At 42.7% G+C, this 24,938-nt stretch overlaps 1 protein-coding gene across 1 annotated transcript in view; it reads left to right on the top strand.

The window, feature by feature from the left end:
* Positions 1 to 24,520, top strand: part of LOC140319348 (anosmin-1) — a 43,492-nt gene extending 18,972 nt beyond the window's left edge. The window contains exons 3-14 of the mRNA XM_072396948.1: positions 2,711 to 2,773; positions 3,089 to 3,311; positions 8,846 to 9,030; positions 9,322 to 9,451; positions 11,429 to 11,634; positions 13,649 to 13,793; positions 15,048 to 15,194; positions 18,785 to 18,873; positions 19,962 to 20,133; positions 20,344 to 20,564; positions 21,181 to 21,322; positions 23,304 to 24,520. Coding sequence (XP_072253049.1) covers positions 2,711 to 2,773; positions 3,089 to 3,311; positions 8,846 to 9,030; positions 9,322 to 9,451; positions 11,429 to 11,634; positions 13,649 to 13,793; positions 15,048 to 15,194; positions 18,785 to 18,873; positions 19,962 to 20,133; positions 20,344 to 20,564; positions 21,181 to 21,322; positions 23,304 to 23,362 — 1,782 coding nt within the window. The 3' untranslated portion in view covers positions 23,363 to 24,520. The remainder of the gene's footprint in view (positions 1 to 2,710; positions 2,774 to 3,088; positions 3,312 to 8,845; positions 9,031 to 9,321; positions 9,452 to 11,428; positions 11,635 to 13,648; positions 13,794 to 15,047; positions 15,195 to 18,784; positions 18,874 to 19,961; positions 20,134 to 20,343; positions 20,565 to 21,180; positions 21,323 to 23,303) is intronic.
* The last annotated feature ends 418 nt before the right edge of the window (positions 24,521 to 24,938 follow it).

Genomic DNA, 24,938 nt, shown 5'->3' with positions numbered 1-24,938 from the left:
AAAAAGTTTCACAAGACTGCATAGAAAATAAGTTCTGGCTCCATCTCAAGCATTTTTACATGGTTTAGATTCAGCACCAAACGGTGTAAATAGGAATCAGGCTCTTGATTGATGAGAGCACCTTTGTAATTATATCCAGCCGTCCTATTTGCTTTGGCAAGGCTTCTGTCGTCGGCCCTCCTCTTGTCTACTTAGATGTCAGGTTGTGGGTGTGGCTGGGGAGAAACGCTGACAGATTGTCAGTTTTCAGCACACCTGCAGGGAGCTCTCTGCCTCAACACAGATGCTTATCTTTTATTAGGAGTGGGATTTACGATATACCCGCTCATTCAGCAAAAAACAACTGTCCTGATACAGTTCCTGGTAGAATTGAGCTTTTTTTTTGCCATTTGGAAAGTTTTGGCCTGGAGAGTTTAAGACAAACGAGTAAATTTGGACTATGTGGGCGAGACAACACTGATCACACAGCCAGCATTCTGATCTGTGTTGCAATGTCCTCAGTACGCAATGTGCTGTGTTAATTCATGCAGCTTGGCACACAAGCCTGAGCATCTCGAGGTAGCGCCGATTCTATTTTCACATGTATTGTTGTGAACCAGAAAAGGATTCATCTTCAAGAAAAGCTGCCGGAATGCATTCAGACCTTGCACACAAGATCTTTCAATGAGTAAAATGAGCTTCATCCCCAGGCTTAAGTGTGTATGTTCAGTGATTTGTACAGGGGATTTGGGGGCTTTAACATGTGCGTCTACTGGTGGAATGTCCTTTAGACACTGCTGCTGTGCTCAGTTACTGCCTCATTGTTCCAGCGTGGTGCTCCTACAAGCCTGGAATGATGCTGCTCCACGGGCTCTACTCCCAGAGGACACAACTGAGAACAGAATTAATGATATAAGGTTACCATATTATTAATAGCAGATGATTTTCAAGCTGCACAGACTGAGGCCTAACTTGGACAGTGCAGTTGAGCTCGTATGTCATGTGAAATCCCTGAAGTGTTACAGTGGTTTCACCTGATCAGCTCTGTTGAAACCACAATAGCTGCTTTTGGAGCTCTTTCCTGTCATAACCCTCCAAGGTGTCCATTTTTATTCCTCTTGGCACTCAATATTTCATATTTCTGTAGTGATATCTATATTGCTATAAAACGATAATTAAGAAAATGCCTTCTCTCCCAACCTTTTTCGCTCTCTTGAGCCAGCCGTTAAAGACTCAACACGCCATCCACGCAGAGTTTATCGGCTGACAAGAGATGAGGCTGGGCCAGATTAAAAGAAAAAAAAAAAAAAAACGACTGAGAGGCTGAGTGGAATTGCGTGCTGGCAGGCTTGTGCGTGGTCCTGATTGCAGCATGTTCCTCCAGAAGCAAGGTTTATGTTTCATCATGCACCCGTCCACCACACTCCATAAAAAGCAAATAAACTTTGCACTGGCAATGGTAGAATAATGACAGAGCTGGCTAATGAGCGAATTAAAGAGTAATAAATACAACTCTTGCCTCCTGACTGAGATGTGAAAGCCCTTACATCATCCTTAGCGTTGAATGCGGCCTCTATTGTACAGTAGATGTCTGTTTGTAACCCATCTTCTGTACTGTACCTTACATAATTGCATGTTCTAATCTGTTATCAGGAGTGTATTTCTTTGTACCTCAGCCATATCCCGTTTCCCACTCTCACTGTCCTGGGTAATGAACGGAGCCGAATGTGTTGAAAATCTATCATTGACTCTACCTTAGCACTGAAGCTGGTGAAAGAGTCTAAATTAGATAGGGTTGAATGAGTGACTTTGGCAGGCCGTGGGTTGGTGCGGTTTGGGCTGCTCCCAGTGCAGTGTAGATGCAGCTTGGCAGTGCTTTGGCTTGAGTTTGCTCTTCTTTTTCACACCAACTCCCAGCAGCAGGAAGATATAAGACCCTAGCTTCTTTAGTTCTCAACCTTCCCCGAAGCACAATCTGCCTGATTCTATTGGATGTGCATGGCTGTTTGTTTTAAATTACATTCACTTCTATCAAATTTAATTCGTTCGGGGTGAGTTGTTGTATTTAAAGCAAGAAGAGTTTGACTGGGATGGTAAACGTTCATTTTAAATTATATCAACCTATTAAGTTTGACTAAATGAGTTTGAGGCACAGTAACGCTGTGCTGCTTCTTTTATCTCGTGCCTGTTTTGAACCGTCAGTAAATGTGTTCCATGTGTAAAAAAAAAAAAGGGAATCCCAAGAACAGTAAACCAAGTGTATCATTTATTAAACGCTCTCCGTTCAGCGCTGGTGAAGAGAAGTTAAGTACCGGTGCCAGAGTGTATCAAGCCCAGACATGAGCGGGAGAAGTGGCAGGATGAGAATGAGGTGCAGACAGTATGGGAGGCTAGTAGTGTTAAGGCGTGAAGAGAGAATCTGTCAGGGCCCACACAAGCAAAACCCAAGCACGAGTCGGTTTCCAGCACAGCTTGTGTATGTCTGCTCATAACAGACAGTCTCTTTGCCCATTGTTTGCTTTTGTTAAAGGCAGACTTGTGTCCTTTGAAGGTATGCCGGGCATCTTTAACAAAAAGGGGTGTGACTGGTTGTGAATGTGTTAGAGGAAGAGCCTGAGTGAGGTGTCATACGGGCCGCCGGGACACGAGCACAGAAGGCACCATCTCTGCTGCAGCAAGTCTTTGATGTGGCTGGTTCTTTGAAGAACTTACACCCTTCTCCTTTTCACAGTGCCTGGAGCCCTGCAAGGAATCCTGGGACCTGAAGGAAAACCAGTGCCAAGATTTATGTGAGGTATGTCACTACCACAAATGCCGCGGTTACCTCAGACATGAGTGTTCGAGCACTCTAGACCGAATGGCAAATTTCACCGAGGGGAAAGTTTGAAAGGGGTGTGAAGTAACTCTTTCTGCACTGTAACGACACCCTCTGTGCGACTGAATCAAAGCCATTTAATGTACTCGCCGCTCCACTGAGTCATAAGCTGAAATGTAAACAGGACAGTCACTGTTAACTCAAAGAGCTGCCTGTTTGTAGAAAGGCAAGTTGGTCTTAAAAAGTGATCTGACATATATTTTCCTCTCCTTTTCCCACTTTCTTCTTTTGTAGCCCCTTTTCCCCAAGAAGCACTATGAATGTCTAACAAGTTGTGAGTTCTTGAAGTCGGTGGAGGGAGTGAAGCAAGGTGACTGCCCTGCCCCAGAGAAGGCCAGCGGCTTTGCTGCAGCCTGTGTGGAGAGCTGTGAGGAGGATGGAGAGTGTTCAGCAGTCAAAAAGTGCTGCTCCAACGGCTGCGGTCACACCTGCCAGATGCCCAAGAATCTTTACAAAGGTAATTTGAAAGGCAAGACAACCTGTGTTGAATTTTATGACATCATTCTGCAGCAGCAGATTGCTGCGAACGTTAAAATCTAAGAATTTAGTCGCGGTTAAGTCGGCAGCACCGGTGCTAAACGGTGGTTTAATGAATGCGACGGCAAACACTGAGCAGCTGCTTTGTGAGAAATACAACAGAGGAACAAGTGTTGTATCAGCTTACAGTGCAACCACACAAAGTCATTTTGCTTGAACTGATTTCATCATGCACATGGCACAAGCAGTTTTCCAACCACAGCGGGGCATATTAACAACGCTGTTAGCTCGCTGAGGAGTTGGTGGTGCACAGCCTGTTGCCTGCGGCTGCCCCTTCTTTTCCCATTACTGTAGTGTTTAAAATCGATCCTCTGATTAAGAAAATGACAGTGTTTGAGTCTTGCATTCATGATAGATAATAACAGTTAGCCCTGTGTTTGTGATAAATACATTGCATTTCTATCATAACTACTTGATAGTTAAAGCTCCCCCAGTCTTTCCCTGTTGAAAGCAAAGAGGGTGTTTATTAATGGGTTTCAATCAGAATTACTATGCTTGTGTAGAGAATCCATGGATTGGGTAAATCCTGCCACAATCAATTAAGATTAGCCCGCTGGTTTCACTTTCTGGTAGTAACAGTGTGGCTAATGCTGAAAAAATGCACATGAAAGCATCTCAGACCAAAACAAATGAAACCGAAACCAAAGTCAGACTCAACTTGGAGCCAGTAGGCAGCTAGTATTGCTCTACATCTTGGGAGATCCAGACCAGTTTGGGCTCTGGTATTCAATGATCACACTGAAAGTCTATTTCAAAACACAGGGAGGGCCCTACATGCACTAACATGCACACGCAGCCGCTCCAGCCACTAAAACATTGAACATACAAGCTACAAATTACAGCAAACACAGTGGAAGTGTGTGTCTATCCATATAAAAATAATGATTTTAACTTATCTTGATAGTCAATAAACCTTTAATATTAATTTTTTTTAGTTTTTTTTTTTACTTTGTTGTCTTTCAAGCAGTGTTTAGTTGTACTCAAAATTACGAGTACTCAAAATCTTGAGTCACCCCTCTGTTTATATATCACCTATAAAATGGGAAACATGTGCAAACATGTAAGGAAAAGACAGTATATAGAATTCCAGCGAGTTCGACAATCAGTTATTGGTACAATCGCCTTAGTTCTTCGACACAGTCTGAACCCTCTTAGACAAGCTTTCTTGTAATTTCTTTAAGTAGTCGTCAGGAATAGCTCTTGAGGCTTCTTGAAGGACACCCCAAAACTCGTCTTTGAATGTTGGCTGCCTTTTGTACCGTTCTCTGTCAAGACGATCCTAAACTGCTTCGATTTGGGCTGATTCATTGCTCCATTAGACCTGATGTCACTGATATGCAGTCCAGTTCTTGTGTAATCTGGCATACCTCAGTTTTTTCTCAGTTTCCCCTCCCGAAGAACCTTCCATCAAAACCATTTCAGATGAGGCTCCAATGAACAGTAGATTGATCAACCGAGATGCATCCCACAGGTCCCGTGTCAGGTGTTTTCAGATCTTTTTTCCTGTTTCCGCCCGCCACTTCTTTTGTCCTCCGATTTTTTTAAGAACACTCCTGCAGATGTACTCCAAGTTTTCAGCGAATAGCTCTTTGGGAGTCACCTTGTTGGTCGAAAAATACTATTTTCTGTATTTCGAACAGTTTTTTATGGATGTATCGATATAAATGCGAAGCCGTTATGTGTCTTTGCGACAGGCTGCTAGTAATAAAACAAAATATACTTTTTGAAATTGGTTCTTTGTTGAGTTGTCAACACTGGGTCATCTCTCGTGTAAAGTGGCTTTTTTTTATGTTTGAAGGATTCATAGGCCAGTTAAATGGATTAGCAACAATAACACACATTCCTCTGACAACAGTCAGGTACAAGGACTGGACTGAAATTGTGTGGCAAAGCAGACGATGAAAAACTTTGAAAGACCATCAAAAGGGTTTGAAGAACTACTCAAGAGCACTTTACAAGAAAGTTTAGCTGCTCGGAAGGAAAAAGAATGAAAAATAAAGAAATGAGGCACTCAAGAGTCTTTGCATAATACTGTAGATTAAATAAAATATTCATATATAAGATGTAATGTCAGTCTTATTGCACAGCATTACTTGCAATGAGTTAGCAACAGGAAAGAGGATAAGATATAATCCAAAGATAAATAGTGAAATTCTCAGTGAAAAATATTAGATAGGGGGTGATTTATGTATTAAAAAGAGAGTTCTTGAGCGATCCGCCTACAATGCACAAAGTGTCTAAAGATTTAACTGCACTGATGCTTAATTGTCTGTGCACTTGACACATGTCCTTATCTAATTAAAACTGAGTACTGTTTCCAAGAGGGACCAGATTACAGTAACATGGTTAGTCAGCTGAATCAGGGATAACGCTCCCTCCTCTAATTTTCTCATTAAAATGGTATAGTCTCATATATGGTAATGGTCTGTCATGTTTTTAATGTGATTAAGTGCTGCATCCCTCTCTTTTAAACACCAATATGAATTCTCAGTGACGCAAATGGGGATTATCGTGCCCCGTTTTTTTGACAACGTGCTTTTATTCATAAATCTTTATTTCATCTCTTTGCATTGTGCTTCACCCACACAACCTTCATGCTGCTCCTGCTGTAAATGAAAATATATTGAGTATCGAAATTGCAGGGTAAGCGCAAGGGTTTCACATATACAAATGTACCCAGGAATCTTTGCTCCAGTAAGAGTTTACTAGCGCTGCCGAAGGCGACTTGATTTTTCTGCGGGTGCTGAGTCGTTATGTGAGAGAACCGAGAGGGCCCCTGAACCTGGAGACGGGAGCTGGATCTACATTATACACACTGTCAGCAGCGCACAATCACCGGCTGCCTGAGGCCATAACAGAGTTGAGGAGATGGAACAGCAGAAGATGAGTTTAAATCAAGCTTTGAACTGCTGCAGTGAGAGACTGTAGGGGCGTATGCTTTGAATCACACAAAGCATGTTTTACTGTGCGTTGGTTTTTTAGCGTGCAGCCAGAGCATGTGATTTGTGACTTTGAGCTTCCGCACACAGAGGAGTCGTTCTAGTATTTCTATTAGATTAGGGGAAAAATCTCGAGGGGACTAGATGGTGGATGTCAGGCTCAGAAGGTGTACGGCACATTAATCTGGGAAAAGATGAAAGCCCTTGTAACGTTGACAATTTCCATACAGTGACCCAGTCAAATGGGAACCATTCCCCACACTGTGAGACCTTCAGCCCAAGCAGCATCCCTGCCGACTTAGTCCAAACACTGAGCTCACGGCAGGCCGCCATCAGCACTGCACTTACGCTGAATTACACTCAGCATTCTGGTGAAAGTCAGGGTGGAATTTCTGTCCCGGTCCTCAGTGTTAAAGGTCTAATTAGTTGCTCATGGTTTGAAGAGCGTAATTGTTTCTGTGTGTGCTCAAGTGCGTACGCAGTCTTCACCATGATGAGCCATGATGCTGGAAGCCATTAGCGAACACAAGCGGGGAGAAATGGAGCGTTTCCCCTGCTGAGATCGCTCTCAGATGTGTGTGTTCAGGTTAGGGTCCCGGCTCATACGTGTGCCCCCCGACACAAAAACGTCAAGCTTCAGGATCTCTGAGACAACAGACCCCCGCCAAGCTTTTGATGTGTAACAAAGCATGGCCTTCTTTCACTGCTCAAAGTCTTATTTGAGGAGATGTGCCTTTGATAAAATATGCCGTTCTTGTATAGAAATGGCTGTCTTATTAGGATTACAATTTCTCTTACATTTTCACATCTGCCTCTTTAGTTCTCTTTAGTCACCCCCCTCGATTTCTTCAAAAGGAGCAGCGCCGCGTGATGCAACCCAGCTTGTTTTGTAAGTTTTCTGATCAGAAGCGGCTCTACATTATAAAGTGAGGAAAATATTGGTGTCAGATTTAAACAAAATCTTGTGCGCCTTGTTCACACTTACACTACAAGTCCGTCAGTCAATCACATCTCACATATCTCACTGCATTGTGCAACAAGCAGCATTCGCAGCGTTTTCCTCAACCCCTGTAATTAGAGCAGTCATTATGACAGTATGTGCGTGAGTATTGAGAATTATATTGCCGGAGTGTAATTGTTGGCATGATATAGACATGAATGAACGCAGTACTTTTGATCACGCCTCAGCAGCAGCTACATCATGGTTTTGGAGTACGCGTGTGGCCCTTGGAAAATAAATGCTGCATGATTTCTGGACCGGACCTGACCCAGAAGTTATCTTTGGAAAGAGCAACCTGGGAAAAAGTGGATTATTAGTCCTCCCACGTAAAGCGGAAGAGAGAGAGAGAGAGGGAGAGAGAGATAGATGGTGCGTCTGTTTGCGTCGGTGTTTTTCCGCTGTGTGCATGTGCGACTTTGTGGGAAGATGAGCGAAGACGGAGGGGGGAGAGGAAGAATGCTGTGGTTACCTCGGTGTTGATGATTGCGCAGGAAGTGTGACACGTTTGCTTGCGCGTTCAGACACACACACACACACACTGCTGTGGAGTTGTGAAACCACAGCACAATGACCCCCAGCTGTTAGTATGCAGAGAGCTGTTATCAGAAGGACTAAACAAAGTACTGACTTCATATGCGTGTGACTCAATGGTGCTCTTCCATCTTCCAGGATTTTGTGCATCGATCATTTTTACATGCCGCGCACAAGGACTAAACAGAGATATAAGCAGTTCAGATGCCCTGAATACAAAGCTAAGCCTTGACAATGTTTTTTACCAACTTGCAGCTTAGTCGCCTTGAGCGTGTGGTGATGCTGTTCATAAATGTGAAGCAGCAGCGGCTCATTCAGCAGTGACAGAGGTCCAATATAATGCTATGAAATGCAAGATGATTTACTGAGAACCGGAGGGTTGTGTTCAGCCCTCTCCTGTACTTTCAAACTTGCTTTTCCAATCTCCATCTCATTATCACTGTGCCCGATGCTCAATCAACAACTCACTACGTCTCCATCGCAATAAATCTATTTGAGAGTCAGCCTGACTTGGCTGAGCTATTGGCCCAGTCCCACACTTAATAAATCTTTAATTCATCGCACATGGCCAAGTCAACTTGGCCCGAAAGGCTAAATGTGAAGTTCAATGATGCGAATTAACCTTCTGTACATGAGTTTATGCTTATACCGCTGTATTTGGTACCTGTAGGAGACAGAGAGAAAGAATACCTAAACGCAAACCATGTGTATCCTTGCTGAGAAGCACAACTACTAAAATACTATAAGACCAGCCAGGAAATGTCACAACCTTTCACAGAAGAAAGATAATGCTGTTGACCCACAGCATGTATTAAATCTAATGCAGTGAGGTCATGTCTCATTTTCTGTATTATCTGTATCTCTCCAACTCTAGTGGTGTCATTTGTCTTTCCAACGTTCATTCACCCGAGAGAGGAAAAGAGCAAATTTCGTCATCCACAATATTCCATGCAGAGGTGATATTAACTCATCTTTTGCTTTTAGGAGTCCCTCTGAAGCCAAGGAAGGAGCTGGTGTTTTTGGAGTTGCCATCAGGTCAACTGGAGATCCGCTGGTCTTCCAAGTTCAACATCTCCGTGGAGCCGGTCCTCTATGTGGTGCAGCGCCGCTGGAACTACGGCATCCATCCCAGTGAGGATGATGCCACGGAGTGGGAAACAGTGGCACAGGTAGAGAATCAATGAGCCATACATGCAAAATGATGGAGCGTGTCAGCAAGATGTCCTTCGAGGTTTTTGTTTTCAGATCCCATCAAATCTGCTGCAATCGACAGCTGTAAAACAGCGCTGCACCAGCAGGCTGTTGAATGTGGCTGCACATTCCTCACAGCCACAGTGTCTTTGAAAGTTTGGCAAGGAGAAACACACAGATGACTGATGTGGCAGCAAACTCACATGGGGCTGTGACCCTGCATAAACCCTGACCCCTGTGGTTTGCTCTCCCCCCCATCTGTCCCTCAGACTGCAGAGGAGCGCATCCAACTGGCCGACATCAGAGCCAGCAGATGGTACCAGTTCAGAGTTGCAGCAGTCAATGTCCACGGGACCCGAGGCTTCACTGCACCCAGCAAACACTTCCGCTCCTCCAGAGGTCTGTACGTGTGTGTGTGTGAGTGTGGCCTTTCTTTGTGTGTAAGATCCTGTTTGACACTCATTTGTTTTGCTAAGGAGCCTGGAACAGGTGGAAGATTTGAGATTTTAACACCTGATTTGACTGCTTTCGTGGTCATACAAAGCATGCTTGAGTCAAACGAGCTTCACCTCATCACTGACTCAAAGAGTTTTTTTTTTTTTGTAAAAGTTTTTACTCACTTTGCATTCCTTCAGAGGAGTAAAAGACACAGAACTTAAAGTCTTATCATTCAGACCTGTACCTCGATAAGAAGCGTGACTGTTTCAGGCATACATTGATCAAATTTGACTTATGGGTGTTCACACCACTCAAATGTGTTTATCTAAAACAGTATTTGGGTAATAAAACCAGGGAATTCTTTCAGGCGACTCTTTAACCTAAATTGTAAAAAAGGGTTTCCTCTCCACAGTTACCCAGTGAGCTCAATGACATGCACGCTGATGCCAAGTAGACTACGAATTATGAGGAGGGACAGCGTGTGCAGAACTTTTCTTGCTTGTGTCGCAATAAAATCTTCATTTATGTCTTCAGAGAAGGGATTTCCCCCTCTTTACACTCATAAGAAATGTAATAAGTCTGAATTGGTTAGGCTGGGTATAATAGGTTTTAAATTAATGCAAGTGTTGTCCCACTGCCAGACAAAATGACGTAGCCTTTTAGATCTTTGCCTGTAAAAGCCTGTGTTACTGCTTGACTTTCCTTTGCTGCGGTTTCTAAATAGAAATGTTGGGTTGCAGGTGCCATTTGTTGAAGTTGCAGACTGTTGTTCTGTGATTTCCAGGGATTGCTGGTTTAATGATGTGTCTAGATTGCATCTGATTCAGATCAGACAGATTGCTTTGCCATGTAGAAGTAAAGCCATTTGCCTCCCTGTTGTGCCTTTGACAGCCTTGAGATCAGTATCTGTGGATGTATGTCATGTGAAATATATACCTACAAAAAGGCATTCACCGGGACTCAACATTTTCTGCAAGATACTAGCACTAGTATTGCCATGTTGGGTGGTGTGCTGACCTGTGCTGTCAGTCTTTCCTCATGCATTTGCTCCCCTGAGAATTGTGAATGGCCGTCAGATAGAGGCAGACACCAGGTGGGAGAAGGATTTGGCTGTATGGATGAAAACCAACCTCCAATCAGGCCAATCAGTGCCAAAACGCTGATAGATTGATGAGATCTGTCATGGATTTGATGAACCCCCGGTCATTCTGTCATGCCGTTATTATTTATATTGTACAAAAGTATCATCTGAATGCAATTTTGCATTACCATACTTTGTTAGGGTAATTTGTAAGAACTGACTGCTTATTTATTTTGCACGGCCGACATCAGCTGGTATGGAGACCTGATGTGTCAAGTAGTGTTCTTGGACTGGGTTAAATGTGTTTCAGGTGGGGAGAGGGAAGTGGGAAGAGGAGAGCATGAATCATTTTCTCATTACAGGACCATTCCCTTGGGTCTGGCGTGCAGCTCTGCCTGTCGTCCTGCACTGGGCTGACACTGGCAGCTGGCAGCAGGCTGGGTCGCGTCACATATGGATAGGTTCAGAACCAGCTTCGCATGCATTGGAGTGCAGGAATGTTTAGCGCGGAGCCAAAGTGAGCGGCATGTGTTTGTTAACCCCTGACCTGGTCTCTCGGTGCTGCTGAACGCTGTCATAGACGTGACATGGCACCTGTCATAACATCGCATGGCAAATTGTCAATGGAGGGCTAATTACTTTACACACTCTCATAATGCCTCAGCTGCACAGCAGACTGCAGTGCTGAACGGCGTCTGTAATACTCTCTACCTGAAATTATACTAGAAAAAATCCTGATATGGCACATGACTTGTCACACAGAGGAAGCAAATGCTCCTTTTTGTCTTCCTCCATAAGTGTTCCCAGATGTATTCAAATCTGTTACCATTAAGTATTCTTTCATGCTGTGTCTTCAGATCCATCCGCCCCTCCCAGTCCTACCAGTCTGCGTGTCACCAACATAACAACGGGAGAGGAAGGCCTGCTAAAAGTTCGTGTCAACTGGACTTTGCCAGAAGAGCCTGATATTCCCATACATCACTACAAGGTGTTCTGGAGCTGGACTGTACCCACCAAGTCGATGGTGCCATCCAAGAAGAGAAGGAGAAAGACCACCAATGGGGTAATCCTGCCACTCTGTCTATGTGTTGTCCTGTTCTTTTTCTGGCTTTCCTTTTTCATCTGTCTTTGACTCCACAGGCTCTTCCATGATTATTTCAGCATCTTTTCCTCCAGCCTCGCCTCCACATCTCTTCAGATAGCCATACTAGGCTGCAGTGGAAAAAGATAAACATGGACTAGGAGTTGCATTTATTTATTTGGGCTCACAATCACTCACATTTGATACAATGTGTTCTTCATTGCTTTAATTCTTTATACTGATGAAAGAATGCTTAAACACTGTTAAGAATTGAAGGCAAACACATTTAGTGTGATGAATAGCCATGTTTATAGTGATAAATCATGACTGCAGTGTCTGTGTTACTTAAATGTCTCAGTCTGTATTGTTAGCGGGTTTGTTCACTTGGTATTTTGCAGCTTTTATTCATGATTGATTGTGTAATTCGCTAATTTCTGAAGTCATGCGTTGGTTTATTTTTGAAAGTTTTTTTGTTGCACTTTTAACAGCAGCAGTGTTTTCAGAACTACACTCAAAATTCTTAACCTGTCATTATCTTAAACATTATTGAAAACTATGTATTCAAGCTAAGAGGGTAAAAGCATCCAAGAAACAGTTTATAATCACGGTATAAATATCATGTGTAAACAGAGTACCACTGATTTCTGTCATTAATGCCCTTGTTATTCCTTGGAATAATTTTGCATACTGGAACGCTACCAACTATTTGTTCTAGCCAGGAATGGTTTTATGGTTCTTTCTCTGAGAAGTCAGGGACCAAGGCCTAAGTTTCAATTACAGCAAAACGCTTACAGAGTTTCACTTCCTTACTTGGATAAGTGAGACACAAACAGATTAATATTTTGACAGGATTACAAATTTTTAAATAAAAAGTACACAATTAAACTGTCCCAGGTTGACACTGTGGGTCTACATATATCAATTGAACTGACTCATACAGGCATAACTGAATAAATTTGGCATGTAACCTTTGTGTGCCATTTGTAAAATGTGTTTCTGGAATTTGACTTGGGAGCTGACGAACCCTTTGACCACTCTGAAGAATTGTGTGATCTGGGCTGTAACTGGACCACAAAATGAAAATTTGCTCGCATGGCTGCACAATGCCACGGCTGATCAAGCCACTCAGAGACAGAACCAGCAGAGGAAATTTAGTCAGGTTAATGAGTCAGTCCTTCTCCAACTGGGTGTTTTTCAGCAGAGCCTTAACGCTCTCTGACCTGTTGCAGAATGACGTCAGCCAGGTCAGCCACATGAAGGCACAGCAGACCTCTGAGTGGTCTCAAGTTTTCTTTTGACGATAAAAACTGTGTTTAACAGCAAAAATATGTATTGTTTTTTGTTAACATTTTAACTCTGTCATCCAAAAATAATAGAATCCTTTTATATTTCATTTCTATGAGTATTTTCCCAATGGTATGTGACCTGATAGCACATGTTGCTCAGTATCTGTGAAGAGCATTTCATGACAGACTCCAGCAGAAAGACAGATTGTCTAGACAGTCCACATACACCTCCATAGAGTATTCTCCTGAATTAGTTTTTGAAATGCGTAGCAGATGTGGCACAAAAGAGATAGAGGTGGGAGACACCAGACACTGTTGACACATGTACTACTGGTTTCCACTTTGGCACCTCAGGGCTTTGAAAGCAGCCTGCTGGTAGAGGAATGTCAAAACACGCACAGTCAATAAGAGAAACTCGTCAAGTTCATGCTGATGGTGGAATGCTGGAAGTCCGGCGCAGTGAAGAAGCCCTGGGAGGTTCTGATAACACAGCTCTCTCACAAGGCTCTGTAGGCTATCTCCGCACCACGGTCCCTTCCTCAGCTCCACATGTGTTCTTAATAAGCAGGGCTTTCCCACAGGCCTGTGTTGGCTTGGGCTGAGCTGAGCCTGGGCTGTGACTGGTGTAGTGACAGGGCTTTGAAAAGAGTCTCAAGTGGCCGCGTGGTAACATACAAATGCCAACGTCCAGGTGTTTTCTGTTGTCACAGGCTCAAAGCTGGGTGGAGCTGGAGGGACTGCAGCAAAACAGCAGCTACACCGTGGAGCTGCAGGCTGTCACGTACTGGGGACAGGTGCGTCTGAAGAGCTCCAAGGCCTCTCTGCACTTCAGTACTGCCCAGAATGATGAGTCAGGTAAACACTGAGGCCACTGTTCAAATCCTCATTCAGATGTCAGACATGTGTTACAGTTCTAGGGATGGCAGTAGCAGTCAATGCAGGATATTTTTAATAAAGATCAATAGTTCAAAGAGTGTATATCCATTTAATTTGTATAGCGCTGCTTGAAGCTCTTGGCAGCCAAATCCCGGCCAAAACCATTTTAACAGCGTCATCTGTGCTTATTGTACATTTCATTTGAACTTGGAAGATGAAATTGACATTTTCCCAGTTGGAGAATTAACTATCATGTCCCGCAAAGTTGGATTTCTGACTCGGAAACTTTGAGGAACGTCATCTGTCCCGACCTCAAAATCCAGCATGGCTGCCATGCTCATAAAAAGTGGTGATACCCGCTGCAATCTAATCATGTAATTTCTTTTTTTGGTTTAATCAGATAAAGAATAGCAAGAATGTAAATAATTAAAATGATTTGTTGCCAACTTAGCAAAAGAAAGTTTTTTTTTTGCATTTAACACACAGGCTGCTTTTTTTGTAGAAAAGTAAAACTCCAGTATTGTGATTGAAAAATATTACAATCGTTACCTAAATGGAAACACGTCCTCAAAACAATGTGGCTCCAAGCAAATGTTTAGCTTAAGCCCTCAAAATCATAGTCCACAAACCAATGGGTGACATCACAAAGCACTTGAGTAAGCACTTTAGAAATTGACCTAACCAAGTTAAGATTATATCTAGATATATACAATATTTGCATTTTAGTCACATGCAGGGTAATGCACCTGAAATCAAACAAAACCTGGATGGAACTGCAGAATTCTGATTGCAGGCCCACATGGGATTTCCTATTTCGTTTGTTTGCCTCTCATGAGAGTTGAATTTCCCAAAATTACAGAAAGGGCAAACAATCACCGTGAACATTACAAAACTCAAGAATCGCCAAAGTACGCTGTCAGCACATCTGTATTCATTCGTAGCTCTTGCATATTTAGGCAGCGAGCCTCAGTATAATGAGCGTCTGCTTTCTCTTGCATGTGTGGCCCTTGAGGGAATTGAACTCCCAACCTTTGCAGTGTTGTGTGTGTGTGCCCTTTCAGTTGCAGCACAGTTATGCATAAAGAACCAGTTGTTCTTGTTCCTGTTATTCTCCACTGTGATGTTACAAAGAAACATTTGTGCGTTTCTGTTACCCTGCTGAAAAGTGTGCCATAACGCCGTCACGGCCGTATCTTAGCTACAGCAGAAAACACTTCTCACTTCTCTTCCCAGAAAAATCTGTGCTCAAGTTAAAGAAGGAGGAGATCTCCCCTCTTGCCTCGACCCTGGCCAAACGCCCCTCTGGCCCTCTTGAAGTAGGCACACCCTTCTACCAGGACGGTCAGCTGCAGGTCCGTGTCTACTGGAAGAAACGGGGAGGTAAGCACTCTGATTTAAAGCTTTGTTTAAATCGAATTAGCACATCATTATACCCAGAATCAATCACTCAATCACTTTGAAGCATGTGTACCATATTAAAATGTTATGACTCATCCTCACTTGCTTAAACATTGGCGGATTCCTCTTATAATTACGGTATCATATGGTGTAAATAAGACAATGTGTCTTTGTAAGTGTTCGGCAAAGTGGTTAAAACCTGCATGTGGACTGGTAGAGAGGAGCCACCGTTTATTAAAGAACAATAAACACACAGAGCCGGAGCTCGGCTGCATTTAATAGACGCTCGCATTAGCGTTGAAGCGGTCGGTTTTGTTTTACAAGACCTGATGTCATAACGAGCAGAAATGGTGGTAGATTGCAGCCCCACAAGGGGTTAAAGACTGTAGGAATGCCTGTCCCAGTGGCGTTCATTCCCCAAACCTTCTGTTAATACCAGAGTTAAAGTATGGAAACCTTGAAAGCCATGCTCTCAGGGTAACCTGTCAAGTCTCATTCACTGGTCTATGTTGTGTTACTAATATATGTCATCGCTCAAGCCAAACTCCACATCTTAGAGTCAAGAATGCAAATCCTGGCTGAAGTAGAGGCCTGGTGAGACACCAACTGCTGAATCAGAGTGAAGAGAGCGTGGGGATAGAGTTGGCGCAGAGCTGTTAGCGAGATTGGCCCGGACTCAGTGAGCTGAGTGATGCTGACGGGGATCAAGCATAGCTGGGGAATCACAGTGTTGCATAGCAGAGTTAATCCGGGTCCTGCTTCTTTTTCTGCCTCTTGTTTTGTGGTCCTGGTCCGCATTGTGTCTGCCTCTGCCACTTATTAGTCAGAGGGATGGCCTTGCTTTCGGCTAATGTAAACATACAGGCACACAGATGGCCTGGAAAGCTGGAGTCTCTGGACATCTGGTTTGTGTGACAGAGAAAGGGACAGGTTAACTGAACCATGATTAAACTCTCACTCATTGTCTCCTTGATCCAAAGCAGCCTGGCCTCTGGGTTGTCTCCAGCAGACAAAGTAGAAGCGTTTTATACACCAGCTCAGATAATATATCTCTGTCTGCACAGCACTGAGACAATAGACAGCAGTTTGTCGGTGGCTGGACTTCTAAAGCTCGCCTCCAGTTGTGATTTATCGAACCCTGCTGAGGTCCTGTTCTCTACCTGATTTCCATGTCCCATTTCATGTTTTACATACCACTTCCAATCTCCGTCAGACACAGCTAAGCCTATCTTGTTTACTTTTTTCCCGATTTCCTGGTTCCCTATAATTCCTCTATTCTGCTTCCAAAGACCTCAAGGGCTTCAAGTGCCAGATCTGTGTCTAAGTCTTCAAAGGACCCCTTTTATCTCCCCGCTACAACTCAGGCTCCCGCTGAAGGGGGAACAGAGCACAACTCAATTATTAATCGGGAAAGTATCTGGGAAATTCAAGCAAAACAGCTGAATTAATAATAAATCGCGTAACTGCAAGATGGGCAGATAAACGCTGCTGATGAGTTTATGAGGAGCTTCTGCACATTAACGAGGGGATTGTTGCTGTAGTCTGCAGCTGAGATTGTGAGCTTCAACGAGACCAGGGCTGCTTCATTAAGAAGCCGGAATGTTTGGTCCATTAGATGTTTGGAAACAGGAAAGTAATAATTGATAAGCTAATTTGAAAGAAAGTGACAGCAAGTTTTTGTTTTCAAAGACGAAAGTTATCACGAGTAGCAAAATGGAAGTGGTGATGGAGGATCTCAGATAGGAGATGTAATCTTTGAGATACCTATCAGTTGAGCCTATCAGATTGATATCAGACTAAAGCTAATGTATTAAGCAAATGTATTCAAATATTGTACTGAGGTACAATTTAAACGTATCAAAATCTTTGAGTTTGAGGAGAGGAGGCATGCAATTGCTACTCTTTTTACTTTCACTGCATTTGACAACTCTAGTGGTTTCAGATTTTATTTTGTCTGCACAAAACTACAATTTCACAAATAGTCATACTCTGGGAGCAATTTGAAGTGTTTATCAAGCACAACTGTGGAATAAATCCTCGGGGATCAAAAGATCAGCTTCATTTTAGATCAGTTGATAACCATTCATTCCAGCTGAGCCACCTATTTCTACTCAGCAAATGAAATCACACAAAACCTATGATAGGCATACCTGATCTGTCGTCCCTGGTTGTTAAGTGTAGGGAATATAAAAATGTCTTTCTTTTTTTTTTTTGTAAGAATGCTAAACTGAAAGCTAAAGTTTTATGGAAACTGATATATGGAGAAAAAAAATCTCCTTTCAGTCTGCCCCTTTTTGGACTGCAGCATTTGGGGAGAGGGTGAGTGGACACCAGTCAATGACACAGGTGTGAGGACTATAAAAGGATATCAGTTAGTCCTAATAAGTGTCGTGTCCATGCTCTCTGTGTAGACCTTCATCGCTTTGCTCTGTGACTGACCGCAGCCCGTCTTCTGATTCCTTCAACACTTCTGCTCCAAGCAGTAATCGTTTAGTTTACCTTTCGCCTGTTACAATCCACACGGTGCTTTGTTTGGACTTATGCATGCCATGTATAATACGAATATTAAGGATATGCTTTCTCGCTTTTGTGGGATATTGAAAATGGTGTTCTAAAAAAGACTTTGATGAGAACGGCCGTGCCACAAAAGGGCGCAGGCATTAGTTCTACCAGAGGTTTCTTCCTGTTAAAAGGGAGTTTTTGTTCTTTCCACAGTCGCCTTGTGCATGCCCAGTTTCGATGGCGTTCCTTCGCTAGACAACTTGTTTTTTAATTGGCATCGCATGGATTGGACTAATTTGGATTTTGATTACTTTAACTTAATTTAATTGGATTCTGTTTGTATCACAGTGAATTGGCGTTTCGATTGAATTGGACTGTATCTTTGAAGTGCCTTGAGATGACATTTGTTGGAATTTGGCTTTGTATGAATAAAACTGAATGCAATTTAAGTAAATTGCACTTAACTGAATTAAACGAAGTGCGTGGCCAAACGGACATGCAACCCAACGCCCTGGAGACATCAAGCTTGCACGACCTTCCATCGGGCTCACTGTCTGATAGAAACTTCATCATGTGGTGACATAAATTAATCAGTGCTTGTCTGTCTGGACCATGTTGTTGTGATGTACAATTTCAACCTGACAAAATCTTTATCTAGGAGGCAAAGTCTAAACAACAACTAAACAACCAGGACCATGCGTGCCCTCTTGTCTTTAACTGTATTTTGTTTCATCTTGACTGCCTCTCATTCTCTTTGTTTAAATTTAAAAGGATGATTTTAGTACAAAGGGTTAAGAAGCTAATTCACTCGTTGATTCCTTGACCTATGATTTAAAGCTGATACTCAATACAAAAACCTTGCATGTGTCATTGTTTTTTTATGTTGAATGTAGACATTCTAATTTATAATACACCCATACTTTTACTAGAATTACATTTTGAATGCAGAATGTGCTCTTGTAATGGAGCACGTTTGTCTTTAATAAGATTAAAGAAAAAGCTCCGTATAATAAGTCATTCTTCTGTTGTTTGACTTGGCATTCTCTTCTCTCCTCCCTCTCTTGTTTCAGACCCCACAGTGAGCCGCTACCACGTCCAGTGGATGCCCGAGTACTGCAGCCACAACGAGACCCGAGGACCAGAGAAATCTGTCACGCAGGTTAGTTCACAGCCATTCCTTACTGAGGGTCCAGTCAGAGAGCGCAGTGCAGAGAGCTATGACTTGATCAGCAGCTCTGCGCTATGCAAAGCACGCTCCTAACCTTTTGTCTGATGCTTAAAAAGGACAGCTCCGCCAAAGAAAACATCTCCACCGAGTTGACCCGAAGGCCTGTTGTGTTGGGTTTGCACTGTGCAAATCACTGGCTGTTGTTCTGAATATTATGAGCTGGTAATTATGGTGAGACATGTGGCGTGTTGGCCAATAAAACATATTTACTTAAACAATGTTTCCCGTAATGGGATTCATTCACCTCCAGTGGCCTCAGCCATGCTACTGCATGAGGCTTTGTTTAGGGATGTAGAAGTGTTTTTGTAGGAGAGTCTGAGACTGGGGAAGGGGAGGGCAGGCTCATGCAGGATGGCAGAGGCCTGGCAATCAGCACATTCTTTTGGAAGCAGCACTCTTGTTGCTAGGAAATATACATTTTCTATAGATCACCAGGGAAGATTCCAGACTTGCTCTTTTATGAGAGCGCAGCGCCTCATTCGCTTTTAATCAAAGCTGTTTCATATCAGAGAGAATATACACCCTCACCCGAGGGACTGACTATTAATGTAGGCCGTCTTTATTACTGCAAGGTCTAAATCCACTAGTCAGCTGGAATTTTTGAGAAAAGTGTTTTTTGTTTCTTTCTTCGAAGATCAATAGATGATTAAAGCTTGAAATTGATTTACAGTGCAAGCTGCTGCATGGGATTCATAAACATGGATTTACAGACCATTCCCATTTCAAATTACACATGAATCCACTGTAAATGCTGTTTCTTATTGAAGTTCTTGTGTGTTTACTTCATTTAGAAGCTATGATAAAAATTTATATTGCTGCTTAAATTTCAGAATAGTGGCATAACGCCTACCATGTGGGTGTTCAAAGTAATGCTGTAATGCGGAGCATGTTTCTTAGGCCTGTGCAGGAATCTGATCTGCCCTGGCACTGTGTATTTAATTATCTCTAAAGCTCCATGGGACCTGACCTGGGTGACACGTCAAAGTCATCAGGGCTGAAAAATATGTTTCTTTGCTCAGGAGAACTACATCAACCTCCCAGGTCTGCTGTTCTCCTGCAAGTACAAAGTCACCGTTCACTTGCTGAAGTCCAAGAGGCGCTCAAAGGACGAGAGCACAACCTTCCTGACCCCATCCTGCGCCACCATCCAGAGCAAGACTCACAAACACATCCCCTGCCCAGGAGAGGGAGGTGAGAATCCAGCTATATGACACATGAAGGGCATTTTAAATCGATCCAGATTAGTGCAGACACGGTAATTAGATACCTTAGGGTGCTATCTGCTATCGTGATGATGGACAAAATCTATACAGAGCTGAGAGAATAGGTCAACATTTTGGAAGATTTTCTTGGCAACCGGCATTGGTTCCCAGAAATCATTGTCTGCCTTCCTCCTTACAGCCTCGGGGCCTCCGAAGGTTTTAGCTAAGCCGGAGAACCTGACGGCCTCTTTCTCCATCAATGAGGGAAACATCACCGGCAGCTTCTTGTGGCGCGTGTCTCGGTTGGCTCCTCATCAGCGAATCACAGGCTTCCAAGTCACATGGGCTGAGATCAACACCGAAAGCCGGCAAAACAGCCTTCCCAACAGCATCATCTCCCAGTCGCAGATCCTGCCTCCAGTAAGTGTATTTACATGGGAACGAGTGTGTTTATCTGGTGACGTGCACTGCAGAGGGCTGTACTTTGTCATATATAGTGAGAATATTATCCTTTGCAATTGGAATTTTGTCATCCGCTTTTCAGTTCACAGCATCTGTCAGAGGTGACAGCGATTTTAGGATAACGCTGCTGAAGCCTCTTTGCATGAATCTTGTGATAAGCGGTGGCGTGTAGACAGGCACACGAATAGATCTAAAGAAGTGTTGTGTCCTGCTGGAAGTTTTCCTCTCCTACCTCTCCATCTGTCTTCGCATCTTCCTCTTTCATCCTCCGTGCGAGTTCTAAAACAGCCGCTCTTTGACATAATCTGCTTCATCAACAACACGTTCCGTCTATCAGCGTCTCCCAGCATCCTGAGCTCGTCTATAAATAAAACCACCCAGCACACAATCTATCAAGATGGCAGCAGCCTTATGAAAACAAAGTCTTTGTTTTTGTCTGCGGCTTATGCAAAGACAGCTACACGTCCCTGTTTTACGAACCGCTCAGATTAAAGGCCTCTCAAATTCGGAGGGATGGTCTGTTGTTTCCCAGCTGATTGCATGTCCTCTGCTGCTCTCCTCCCTCTCTTGGCAGGATCATAACTTGCTCGTGGTGTCCAACCTGCGGCCGTCCACCTACTACAGACTGGAGGTGCAGGTCATAACAACTGGAGGAGAAGGTCCCGCCACTGTCAAGACCTTCCAGACCCCGAGCATACTGCCAGTCATACAACACCGTACGTTACTGTCAAATATGGCAAACAATTTACATCATTTATGAGCTGTACCTTTGACATTTTGTTATATATTTCATGCCACCTCGTGTTTACTATTGTGATGCTAATCTTTTTTACTATTCTGTTTGGGGACTAAGTGTGTGCCGTACATCTTCTGGTTCTCTTTAAAACACAGGGCTTTATGTTTTCTGGTGAAATAGGAGAAAATGGACTCCCCTTTTTCACTCGTTGATTCGATATAAGGCTATAGCAAACAGCAGGTTAGATTAACTTTGCACTGAAACTGGAAAAACATTGAACATTTCAAGCCATTTCCCAAGATGTCAATCCCACGACAAGTTACTGTTAGGAAGCCAACTTTTGTGGCGTAATGGGTTGCAGACCACCTGTTGCCTTTTAAAAGATTTGATAAGAAATGTTACAAATGATTTCATCAAAATACATTTGATTGATATTTGTTTGCTTTGATTTAACTATGATATTTTCTTGTTTTAAACTGGCAGTAATGTTGAGAAGTCCCAAACCACAGATATAAACTAAATAGTGACTTATAAGTAGATAAGTAAATAATGATAAGTAAATAATCCCTTATAAGCAGGTTCATGAGTTCACAAGGCTCCTGTTGAGTGCTCGCGCCTCTTTACCGACCAATGTGTACCCGTTTGTAGTGACTCTGTAGACTTCACTGTGAGTTTTTGCTCAGGCACAACATACCTCATTCTGTTGATCCCGGTCAGCTTGGATGCAACCCCTTATGCAGAAACTATACTAGGGACAAGCGTGTCTCTTCAGGGGGCCAGAGTTGTTCATTTGTGCCTCTGCAACCTTGCATAACTGGCCTCTGCTGTATTGTACAGAGGAGCTTTTCAGTGGTGAAGTAAACATCACGATTTTCTCGAATTGATAACAAGTACGCTGTTGAATAAGCTTAAAAGCTGCTTGCATCTACTTTGCTATGTTGAACAGCCACTGCATGGCTGGATGAATTGTTCGGTGATATGACATGTTGTCAAGTCTTTTATCTGTTTTATTTTTCTACATCCATCCATCCATCCATCCATCCATCCATCCATCCATCCATCCATCCATCCATCCATCCATCCATCCATCCATCCATCCATCCATCCATCCATCCATCCATCCATCCATCCATCCATCCATCCATCCATCCATCCATCCATCCATCCATCCCTCCGTAGTTATTGTTCAACCACAAGGTTACCTGCCTTGGTTCGGTTCACTGGATTTGCTGATGCACACTGATTCACGAAGCAGACAGCAGTTATTACACATTCAAACACTCAGACAAAGACATAGCTGAATATTTGTGTGCACATTCGCTGCACTGACTCACTCATGGCCTTAATTTGCAGTGCACATATGCTATATATCTCCTACTGCAGATGTTTGGAATGTATGCTCCGAGAGGAATCAAAGTGGGCACTAAAATGAGAACAGCTGTTTGTCTGTGGTGCCCACAGTTGTCCGTGTACGGGTCCAGGTCTAATCAGGACATTCTTCCCTTGAAGGTGTCTTGCTCAAGCTCGTGGCTTTGCCGATCTGATTTGCACAGCAGTTTGCCGAAAGGAGGCGTTACTGCTCGGCAAAAGAAAAACAAATGTATTTTAACTTTGGATGTAACCAACTTGATAAACTATTCAAGATTTCATTCAGAACTTAATTGATTTTATTTTACACAAATAAAAACAGTAGCGAATCAAAGAATGAACAATAAAACAAGACTGAGTAGGTTGAATGTTTATTTTAAAAGACAGATATAACTGGGTCATACATAACTTGTAACTTGTAAGTAAATAAGTAAAAAGTAATGTCTTTTTTCACAGTAACTGTCATGGATTACAAATGTATTTTTGATTCAAATTCACAGAGCAATATCGTGGATGAAAAAGTCATCAAAAGTTAAACAATGATCATTTTGAAGTTCTGACTGACAAAGTCTTTGACTATTTGTGCTTTCAAGGTCCCAGACTCCGACAACACCACTCCCATCATCAGAAACCCTCCGTGGAGAGACACTGATTTTGCAAGAGGAGGTGAACCCATCGGGGAGACGTACCCGTGGCTCTCTGCTCCTGTCTGCCAGGGAAGGAATGTGTGGAACCAAACAGAAACACAGTGAACTGACCCCCTCTCTGCTCACAAGATATGGGTCTATCTTCTCCGGGCTCCTCTACACGTCGGCTACTCCTTCTCAACCCCTCTCTCTTGACTTAGACGTTACCGGACGGGTTTGTGTGTACATTGAAATTTATCCTCGCGAGGTCTCATATTCCCGCGTCTGTTAGTGCAGAGCTCCCCCGACTCATACCAGACTCATAAGGAAGTGATGAAATTCCTGGTAAAATAAGATCCAAGAACTCCAACATTTGTTGTGATCCGGCTGTGACTGTGCACAACATAAAGACCCTTTGATTGGATTTAGTAAATGCAAAGAAAGAAACACAGTTACGTTGGGAACTTGATTGAAAATGGTTGGATGGCAGAAAATGCTAGAACTTTTGTTTATTCGTGAGGAAAGAAAATTAGAAATCCTTCTATTTATTTTGCGTTACCCATTAAAGAGGCGCTTAGACATACAGTCTGTACTGATGGATCATGTAACTAAAGTCATTGTTGTCTAACCCAGAATATTTCACTTAGTATGTTGCATGTGGTGCATTTGATTTTAGAGCTGTAAATGAATTACTTGCTTCAAATTGACAGCTTGTAATCGTTTTGCATGACAACCTTTAGCATTCTGTTGGCATGAAATGATGTCTGTGTTACCTCTTTTCAATATGTTAGCAATCTTTCATTAACAGATTAACAAAGAATTATATTGGAAGTAATATGTAATGTTTATTAATGAAAAAAAAATTATAACTCGTGTGGAAATGATGAATTGTACATGTTCTTGGCTGTAGAAATATTTGTCGTGGAGCAGTCAGTGAATGTCTATATTTATTTATGTGTGTATTACAAGGTTTGGTTTGGATGTGTGTGAATGTGTATGTTTCGTGTGTTGTAGTCTCGAATTTTTTCTGACCTGGCTAAAAAGAAAGAAGAAATAAAAAATAAAAAAATCTTGTAAAGACATTTTGTAAAAATTGAATTGTAAATACAGTCTTATGTTACATGTTATTTTTCCATGGTAGAAACTGTACAAACGGCTAAGTAATAAAATAATCCTTAACCTGTGCCCTTTGCTGTTTGTTTAATTGACTCTGCTGTGAGAAGTAAACAGACTTACTAGCTTTCCCTCCCAACGCTCAACCATTTGCCAATTACTGTTGCTTATTTTGGCTGTGAAATCCATCATGGCAGACTCTGTGTGCAGCACATTCACTGATCGGTCCAGGAGGTTGAGACGCGAGCTCTGCAAGTCCAAATAAACAGGTCATCTAATTCAACAGCCTTCACGTCAACATAATGCTCTGCCTCTAAGAGCACCGGAGTGTTTGAAGTGTTAAATACCTCCTCTGCCAAGCAGCATTTTACCCTCATAAAATGAGATGTGGAAATGTTTACAAGAATATAAATGTAAGAGTGACACTGTGAGAGCGAAGCCTAATGTTGTGGATATATTTGGATGTGATGTATGTGTTAAAAAAGTCAG

Source organism: Leuresthes tenuis, unplaced genomic scaffold (assembly GCF_036924035.1).
Source record: "Leuresthes tenuis unplaced genomic scaffold, fLeuTen1.0.hap1 SCAF_12, whole genome shotgun sequence".
Lineage (NCBI taxonomy): Eukaryota > Metazoa > Chordata > Actinopteri > Atheriniformes > Atherinopsidae > Leuresthes > Leuresthes tenuis.
The sequence above is the reverse complement of the archived record's forward strand: the minus strand, read 5'-3'. Positions and strand labels throughout refer to the sequence as shown.